The sequence below is a fragment of the Myxine glutinosa genome, chromosome 14, assembly GCF_964187855.1.
Source record: "Myxine glutinosa chromosome 14, kmMyxGlut1.1, whole genome shotgun sequence".
Taxonomy (NCBI): Eukaryota; Metazoa; Chordata; class Myxini; order Myxiniformes; family Myxinidae; genus Myxine; species Myxine glutinosa.
This window is the reverse complement of record NC_136274.1, coordinates 52079551-52089669: the sequence shown is the minus strand read 5'-3', so window position 1 is coordinate 52089669 and position 10119 is coordinate 52079551. Positions and strand designations below refer to the sequence as shown.

The following is a 10119-nucleotide window of genomic DNA, read 5'->3' as shown; positions in this document are numbered from 1 at the left end:
GAACGCGTATTATGTTGAAAAGCCAGATTTTGCTGGATCCTTTGAGAATTTCGAAGCTTTGACGCACCAAATCGCTCCATGGAGGCCGCCATCTTGCGGATGCGCAAGTATGCACAAACAATATTGCGAAAAAGTGCAATGGAGGTTTTGGCTTCGCCGGCTCATTGCGGCTTTGCAGTCGGGTCATATCACTCGGGAGTCGTTCCCAGTAGTCCCATGGCAGCGCAGGCATGATGGGCCGAATGGCCAACTCCTCCTGCGTCAAAGTTCCCTCGTGAGGGGCTGGTCCTCCATGTGCCCCGTCTCACCGATTCGCACCCACCGGTCCATCTTGCTGCCTCTCGAACCGAACATCCTTTGAACATCCCCGGTTTACCTCAGTTCGGGGCATGAAATGAACGACAGCAACCGGTGCCCCCTGCTGGAGGGACGAGGTATTGACGGTGGAAAGCGACGACAGATGGCATCATGAAAATGATTCACTGGCACCAGATTTCCAAACTAGTTAAAGTAAGTGAAGACACAACCTCGAGCCCTCCCAGGATTTTCAAACGAATCATCACAGAGCGATAACGTTTCTGAAAAGGTTAGCAGTTAACACGTATTTTCGTTGGAGGAGATGCAACAACGCCATGCGTAATGACGACACGTCACACGTTAGGCCGGAAGTGACATACCAGCGTAGGTAATCACGATACGTCAGCGTCACACGTTAGGCCGGAAGTGACATAACGCGATCGTGGTGATGGAGATCCAATCGCCTGAAGACGTAAGCGTGACACGTTTCACGTTGAGGCAGAAGAGCGGTTGCGCCGCTCGTGTTGATGAAGATCGAATCTCCGTTTAAAGACGTAATCACGGCTCGTTCATGTTGTGCCGGAAGTGACGTCGGGCCGCTGACGCTCACGGTGATGGCGATTCAGCCGCGGGATCGGTTTGTCCCGCAGTCCGCGGCTGCTGTGGCATGTTTCACGGCGTTGTGCCACACGGTGTTGGCGCAGAAAGGTAATAGTGACTGAGGGCGAACTGTGTCTGTGAGGAGAATTAATAGTTATAATAATAAGAAGATTGCGGAGGTGGGGGATGGGGTGGACTTTCTCGCTGTGATTGCGATTGAGTCGGGAGAAAGCGTCAGGTTGGCGGGGGCGGATCCAGGAATTTCAAGACGGGGGGGGGGGGGGGGGGGGTGGAGGGGTTGCATGAGACAAAAGCGCTGGGTGGGGAAGGGGGGGTCTGGGGGTTCTCTCCCAGGAAGTTTTTAAAAATTGATCGCCAGAAACGGCATTTCGTGCGTTCTTGGAAGTTTGTGCAGTTCCTTGTGTTCTTCGCTGGTCCAACAGTTCAACAGATTCGCGATGACTAATCGTCAGATAGAGGAACTGGGGAAACGACTTGCCCAGCTGTTCCTTCTGCTAGAAGTTGTGTGTGTGTGTGTGTGTGTGTGTGTGTGTGTGTGTGTGTGTGTGTGTGTGTGTGTGTGTGTGTGTGTGTGTGTGTGTGTGATGTGTGTGATGTGTGTGATGTGTGTGTGTGTGTGTGTGTGTGTGTGTGTGTGTGTGTGTGTGTGTGTATATGTATATATATATATATATATATGTGTGTGTGTGTGTGTGTGTGTGTGTGCGTGCGTGCGTGCGTGCGTGCGTGCCATGTTTTTTGTGTAGTTCTACTGGAGCCTTCTGATATGGAATTTCTTGCGAAATGATTGTTATGATCTCCTGAGTTAATTAACCTAATTAACTACAAATCATCCTGAAGAATTCCCATGTTTCTGAACGCACGCCATGTTACGGTGTATGGAGCAGTTTAATAGGTGCTGGGCAAAGCCCGGCACCGCCATGTGCGCCGAGGTTGTGAGGATCAAGGCAGGGGGTTCTCCCCACAAAAGAGATCAGAACGGACAGCGGAATGTGAATTATTTTATTCATCGTAAATTATGCTATTTTGGAATAGACGGCGCTTGTGTTTCTGAATGAAAATGTCACTCACATCATGTGGGGATATGGTGACGTCATGGTGTATGTTGATGAGGGCCAGAGATGCCATCTGACTTTCTCCCATGGAATATCTTAGGTAGGTCTTCAGACGACGCAGGCAAGAAAATGAGCGTTCGGCTTCACAGGAGCCGACAGGGAGGGTGCATCCAATATGGAGTAGGACTTTGATGGATGGAAATTCGTCTCCATCTACTGCGCAGAAACAATCCATGAATGTGCTTGGAAGCGTGTTGTTGGGCTTCCTTCTCCTGAACATCTGCCAGTCTCAGCTCATGTATCAGTCCTGCGGGATGTTCCATGTCGTTTTTCCAACGCAACAGCTTCTGATGTCGGGCTGGAATGTCGCAGGTATCGGCGATTATCGCAGATGGCATCAGCAGAAACAGATCGCTACCTTCCCGATTTTCAGCACAGAATCGGGTGTCCATTTCCTGGCTGAGGTGGTCGAGAAATGGAATGGACATGTTTCTGAGGTAGAAGGGCAAGGGAGTATTGGCGGCAGTGTTAGGACGATCGATTTGTCGTTTTACAACTCTCGGCATTGTGACATCACCTCCTACAGGTTCTGTCATGGCCCCAGCATGATCAAACCACAGAGAGAATTCAGTTCAGCATTTGACCGTAGTTGAGTGAGCGTGTCCTTCTTATCATCAATCGTAGAGAATTCCTCCAGCACACCCATGCCGTTGCGTTGAAGAGGGGGGGGGGGCGCACCCCCTGCACCCTCTGCACCCTCCTCCATGATCGAAGGGGGGGTGCGCACCCCTTGCACCTCCCTCCCCCTGGATCCGCCACTGAATGAGGAGGTTTTTAAACGGGTTTTAGTCAGGTGGATGGTTGGGGTTGACAGGATGGCCTAGAGGTATGCCCACCCGCCCCCAACCTCGAGGCTGAGCTGTCCAACCTGGGCTCGAATCCCGATGAACAAATAAATTTGCATAACAATGATAACAAAATAAATAAATAACAATGAACCAATAAATTCCACATTCCTGTGCCACCCTCAGTCGCACGTCAGACATGGACAGCCGGTTCGTGAAACACCTAGGTAAATAAAAACGACGAATGGGAAACCATGGAACCAATAAATTCCACATTCCTGTGCCACCTGTAGTCGAACATCAAGCATGGACAGCAGGTTCATGAAGAACTTCCATAAAAAAACGTACCCGCTTGAATACGAACCCGCTTGAATGGTACCATACCCAGTCAATGGCGAATTTGCATATGGCGATCAGCCAATGTCACGCTTAGAAAGTAGAAACCCCCGTGGCATTTCGTCTTCACTTGAACTCAATATCTCTATTTTCATTCCAAACAGCATAACTCCAATCACAAATTAAATAGCATTGATATAAAAAATATACTTTTACCAACATTCGTGACATAAACAAATATTTAAATCCAGATGTGGAGTAATTCCGTACGGTTGGGTGAATGCAATTACGAATTCAAAATCGTAATTGTATTCACTCAATTCCAAACGTCATTGCAATCATAAATTGATAGTTTATAACAAAATACTGTTTTAAATGATGGTTGTATCGAGATATTATCAAACCAACTCATTGCCGTCATCTGTCCACTTCTGGATTTGCGGCAGGTTCGTATCGAGTTAATTTCAAAATCATAATGTTATTGAGGTATTTTTGAAACCTCCTACCTACCTTACAACATCCGCTGGGAGCCCAAACCTTTCCACAGGAGGTTTGGTGGGGCTAGCCCCAAAACTGAGGGAGTAGTTTTTTGGACAGACAGACAGACAGACAAACAAACAGACAGACACTCCTGTTTTATAATATAGATTTACAACCCTCCTTGAGTCGGAGTCCTTCACCTGAGCCGCACATACCTGAAGCCATGAGGTTACAACGTTTGGTAGTGATGGTGAAGGTGGTCCATATGTGTCTGAGGAGCGACATGTGCAAACGAGTGGTTTCCGGTCATTTAGTATTACCTACCTGATATTACCTTCAAAGGGAACCTGTTTTTTCACTCTGGATGATTTTCTCTGCTTCACAGGTAATGGCTGTGGCCACACAGTTTTGGGACGGCTCAGTGGTACTTTGGCGTCTGCCAACTACCCGCACGCATATTTTCCAGAGTCCGTGTGCCATTGGGAGATCCGCGTACCTAACGCAGCACGCCTTGCTCTGCGGTTTGCGGATTTTGACGTCCCAACACAGAATCACTGCCAAGAGTCTTACGTTAAGATATATGATGGCATCGCCAGCTTGTCCGTAATTGGTATGTTCTCCATTCACCTATTCTTTTTCTCTCGTTTCAGTTTTATCTCCTTTTTGACACTGATTTTACCGCATCACTCTTCCCTCTTCAATTTTTCTCTCTAATTCTCAACCATCTTTGCCATTTCTCATCATTTTAGTTGTGAAATTTCTCCAGCTTAATATTGTTTTTGATTATTACCTCACCTGGAACGAAGTTCAGGGGAGCTTATGCGATGGCGCGTCGTCAGTCCGTTCGTCCGTCTGTCCGTAAACACTTGAAACTTCTTCTCCGAAACCGCTGAGGGGATTGTGAACAAATTTGGCACAAATGATATTTGTTGTGTTGTGACTAAAGTTTGTTCACGGTATTAAAAAATTCGGGGTTTAAGGGGGTTTACCGGGGATCAAGGTGGATCCAGATTTGACCCCCCAAAATAGGAATTTGCTTTTTCTTCTGAAACTACAAACACTATTTCGATTAAACCTGACCACAACGTTCATCACCCATGATATACCAAAGTTTATTCATGGCACGGAGAAAATCGAAGTTTGCGGGGATCTATGGGGGGTCAAAGTGGATCCAAGTCTGACCCCCCCAAAATAGATATTTGCTTTCTTCTCTGAAACTACACACACTATTTCGATGAAATCTGACCACAACCTTCACCACCCGTGATGTACCAAAGTTTGTTCACGGCTTTAAAAAAAAAAATCGAGTCCTGAGGGAGTCTACTGAGGGGTTGCCCCCCAAAATAGGTATTTTTTTTTTGTTTGTTTAAAGTCTGATGATTATGTCAGTATGATTCTACATGCTACCATGTCTTCTCGCAACCATTGAAATTGGTTTAAAATACCTTTAGTCAGTGCAGCATACTGTTTATTCTACCAGGTGAGCGCCAGGGGTATTGCCCCTATGTTTATTTTTTAGTTTGTGGTGAAAGAACTTTTAGACATGCTGTTACGGTTTCATCTCTGAACAGTGTCAATATGCAACTTTCAAAATGATGTATGAATGCTTATGAGGCCTTTCACGCAAGCGCTGTGTGCGTTTTCAGTGTCTCAGTTCGGCTCGCCAGGCACTTTTAACCTGCCGTTGCTAGTGTGAAATGTGTAATTAAAATCGTCTCTTTAGCATAATTTTATGAGAAATAATAGTAAATATCATCATTTTAAACATACCCTGAACATTCACAAGCCTCAGATATGTCCTTACCATCGGCGTTCAGAAGCACCCAAACCAGACATGGTGTCTTCCTCAGGAAAGTCTACCTGGCACATCTGGCTCTCACGTAAATAAATATCGCCAGGCACAAGCATTGAGTATTTCCCTTTCTCGAAGATGTCCTTTGCCGAAGAGATGGTTACCATTAATTTGGTTACGGCGCCCAGCATTGTCCTTCCAATTGCAGAATCCATTAACTAAATCGCCAAGTCTGCTATATTCACGGAAGGCACTCCAATAAGGTTCAAAGTCCATTCACTGGTGGTGATCTGTCGGGGGTTTGTGTGGCATACGCCCGTCCACTTGGGCCTCGTCAGGATATTGCAGCAAGAGCAGCTGCCCATTCGGCAAGTTGAAAAAGTCTTTTGTTGTGCAGAAACAAAAGCTTTTCCAAGTATCTTCGGCATCCTTTTGAAACTTTGCAAGCCATTTTAGGTTATCTCACACGCATGATCTACTTTATGGTGCCCCGAATACCGTCACGTTTTGGGGTTTCTGCACATGCACACAGAGCAATCTAGAGTGGATTAAATCATTTTGAAAGTTGCATATTCACTGTGTTAACAAGTGTGGGTGATGCGGGTAGTGCTTGTAGAGCATAGTTTTTGAGATACTTGACATAATTTGCTCAACGATTCTCATAAATAAGACTGGAAACCACAATTTTGTGATATTTTAACTATTTCTCTCATTTATTTCCATAGACGAGCTTGATAATATAATCAGACTTTAGGAGGCAACGGCATAAATGGCCTGTGCCACTCGCTCCTGTCGTGTTGTAGCATCACAAAGTGCTTTGCTTTGATGAAAATCATGATGTGTGACATAGATGCTTTTTGCGGCACGTTGGATGAGGGCGGCGAGCGTACCTTTCTTTCGGCTGGAAACGAGGTGACGATCAGGTTTCAGAGTGGGTCAGAGGCTCCGGGTAGAGGATTTCTCCTGTCGTACAGCAGCGTTGAACATCGGGATGGTAAGGGGATCATGCTTCCATATTGGGATGGAACTGCCCTGTTACTGTGAAGTAATGGGTTCAAATCATATCCTTGTATCGTCAGTGAAAAATCTGAAGTGTTTTCCTCGTCCCTTTAAAGAGTGAATTGGGGAACTTTTGTTATTTTGTTTTCCTGTTCTACATTTGTTTATTCGATGGTTGGAGTTGTGGAGGTTGATGTACAGTATAGCGGTCACATGATATATGGCCTCAGTATATCAAGTTTTAACACTGACCAGTTAACGGCGGGTATCTGTCAATTGTAATGAGATCCTTCTGTGCATGAAAAACAAAAAAGCGGTGGAGAGGAGGTGCAATGTGAAATATGTGGTGGATTTTGTATCGTGGATGTACATGTGTGGAGCTTTGACCTGTTTTGTCTAATCTCTCTTCTTTGTTCAGAGTTAATAACTTGTCTGGAGACTGGAGCAAACTTTACTGAGCACGAGTTCAGGTGAGTTTAGATTTCCTTTATTTAAAAAAAAAATTAAAAGGGTTTGTCAATGGGGTTTAGGGGGAGGATGGTAACAGGATGGCCTCGAAGTAAGGACACTCACCTCTAAACGGTCTAGCCTGGGCTCGAATCCCAACCCAACTATAAACTGTCATCCCGGTGTTTCACCAACTAATGCCGGGAAGATGGGGCGCCCACTTTACATCCATCCAAGGACTCATTGATGAATCGCCCTGCCTGCAAAACATCAGGATGACAGTGTTACGTTTGTGAGTGTAGGCATGAAATACCTTAAAGGTCAGAATGTGTAGATTAGCATGCTCCGAGTGTCGCGAAGAAGAAGAACCCATCTCGATGTACATAAGTAGAGTTGAATGTCTGGTTAAGTGTTTAGGTGTGGATTTGTGCTATTTAGGTAGGGTCTGTAAGGTTAAATTCCCCTGTACGTGTTTGCCTCCTGTTGTGATCTCCCCCCCCCCCCCCCGTCTTTATTGCAATTAAAAAGCCCGCCAAACAACAACTATAACAAATGGACTCATTCGCTCAACGCCGCCAGGGCTAACCAACACTCAGCACATTTGCTGATCGGCACGTAAATCCCGCCTCACAACCGCTGACGTCATCCGAACATTCCCGGACAACGACTAGACTCTTCCCCCCCTCCCCCCCCCCCCCCCCCGACGACTCGTAACGAGGAGGCCATGCCCTGGCCTTCGTGATTGGTGGAGGCATGATGGGATGATTGAGTAGAGCTCGGTGATTGGACAGAGTGTGACGTCAGCGTGGAACCTTCGAGAGTTGAAGGCAAAAAGACACGTCTCGCCATCTCGCTCTCTCTCTCTCGCTCTCTCTCTCTCGTTCTCTCTCTCTCGTTCTGGCTCTCGTCTCGGGTGCGCTGGTGAGGAGACGTGTCAGGGCTTTGGGACTTTTGCAACGTGAAAGGAGGAGGTGTTGGTTGACGGTGGTGCTCTGCGGAGAAGGAGGGGGTCGCGAGCGTAACAAAGAGGGATCCTGCCTGCTTGCCTCACACTGGCGACTGGCTATGGGCGTGGTTCCACGCCATCTTGTGCACTTCCCGTGTGGTGACTGTGTTTTGATGATCAGCAAGCCCAACAGCCATTTGAGGACGCAAAGCTAAGTGGCGGCTGGAAATAAACGAAATATCATTTATTTTTACTTTCGTTTTCCCCTTGTGTGCATACGAGTTTGAGTGGAGATGTCTTAAGTTAAGAAATAGTTTTTACCTCACATACATTTTTATTGTCTTTACATCTATTTTCATTAAATCATTATTGGTGACTTTAATTTATTGTCTTGTTTCGTTTCTTTGTTTGTGGATTCGGATTAACCCTGTGTGTCCCCGATTAGATAAGATTAAGAGTTGGGCCTTCCCGTGCGCGCCAAAGATAATCCCGCCAAGGTTCGGAGTACGCCTCGGAGTTGAAGCGTTTTGGCTATTTGTCCTTTTGGGGTCTTAACCACGGGGACACAACAATAGTTTATAGCTGGGTCGGGAATCAAACATAGGGTCGACAGCCCAGAGGTGAGTGTGCGTACCTCTACGCTATTCTGCCGTGCTTTGCTTATCTACCAAAAACATCCAATTTAATGAGGGCCCTGTTTTGAATTCTGTTATCTCTTTATATACGGAATATTTTTTGCTTTTGTCCAGGAGTACCTTGTGTAAGAATTTAATTCCCTATCCCAAGTTTTCCTGAGGGCAGTAAGGGTCAACTACAATATGTGTATCAGCACATCATGTCGACCAAACTAAACGAGGCGAGGAGATGGCGTCACTGAAGCTCGATGAGCCAATTGGCGTAATCCACTTGATATCGATGTACAGTTGAGAATTGGAATGACATGAGAATGAGTGGTGATTTGTCGTTTGTGTCGGGTTTTGTTACTGATTTGCTGTGGACGGATGAGTTATTTATTTATTTATTTATTTATAAGACTATAATCTATTACATCCCCCACCACCACCTTGCTAGCTCCTGATCTACCTTGTTTTGTTCACAGTAAGTTCTGCCCCGCTGGATGCCTGACTTCCTTTGGAGTTGTGTCCGGTAGCATCCCTACTGGCTACCGTGATGTGAGTTCCGCATATTGTTATCTAAACGGGTTTATTTTTCTGCCTTGCTGATCACGAGGCAAAGGGCATACACTGCATGTGCTGAGATAAATTAGAGGCCCATCACCACTTCAAAATAAACTCTCCCATACATGGTTGGACACAACTTACTCAGTAATGTATGAATCAATCAATGAGCATTGAGGAGGTGTAAGTACAGACAGAATGTGTTACAAGTCGTAGCTGTTGCTCTGCTGATGAATGTTCTGCCGGTTCTGGGATCCTTAAAGTTGTGGATAGATTCATATGGAATTTGGCGGACAGGTATGGCGTGTACTAAGGACGAATTTATTAGATGTTAGTGAAGATCCAGAACCGGATACAGGATTTTAAAGTGATTCTTCACCATTGAGAGGGCCAAAAACGATATATAGCACGATATCTCAAAAGGTTATGGACAGATTCGGACGAAACTTGTTGGATTTGTTGGGTGTGTGACAACGACGAATTGATTTGACTTTGGCAAAGATCCGGATCCGGATACGATAAGTTTCGAAATTGTAAAGTGAGTTCACCATTGAGAGATAGAGCCAAAAACGATATATAGCACGATATTTCAAAAAGTTATGGATGGACAAAACTTGGTGGATGAGTGGGTTAGGTGACAACAAGCCGATTGGATTTTGGTTCAGGTCTGAAACCAGATCCGGCCTTTCGGTGGGATACAAAACATAAATGTTCAACCTGGTGGAGATATGCGCTCTACCGTGTGCCCTTCTAGTTTAATACGCGTTTGTACATTTCGAGTGCCTTCGCGTGTGTTTTTGTGCTGAGTTTGTGTCTGCTTGTGGGCCTCATTCGGGTCTGCTGCTGTCTTTCCTTCCCTTGCTGTTTTCCGCTTTATTAATGTCACTGCTTGTTGCCGCTGGGGCTGCCCCACTGTTGGTGCATTACCCTTTTCTCCATCTGTCGCCTCACTCTTCCATGATCCCCAATTTGATATAAAATTTGAGGATTTGCATATCGGACAAGAGCTGATGCTGTTAAGCGTGCAAGTTTGTTTTGAACCAGGCAGAGTAGAACAACCAGAGTTGGGATATTTATTGTGGGAAATGATGGTGGATGATTTATATGAGTGTTTGCTCATTCA

General features: G+C 45.8%; 1 protein-coding gene across 2 annotated transcripts in view; it reads left to right on the top strand.

Annotated features, from left to right (window-relative positions):
- Positions 1–707: 707 nt before the first annotated feature.
- The window catches only part of LOC137439767 (discoidin, CUB and LCCL domain-containing protein 2), a 31704-nt gene continuing 22292 nt past the window's right edge, over positions 708–10119 (top strand). The window contains exons 1-5 of one of the 2 annotated variants that reach the window (XM_068135846.2): positions 708–1005; positions 4020–4244; positions 6277–6420; positions 6844–6895; positions 8918–8990. In XM_068135846.2, coding sequence (XP_067991947.2) covers positions 825–1005; positions 4020–4244; positions 6277–6420; positions 6844–6895; positions 8918–8990 — 675 coding nt within the window. In that variant the 5' untranslated portion in view covers positions 708–824. The remainder of the gene's footprint in view (positions 1006–4019; positions 4245–6276; positions 6421–6843; positions 6896–8917; positions 8991–10119) is intronic. The other variant, XR_010986986.2, reaches the window with a different exon arrangement.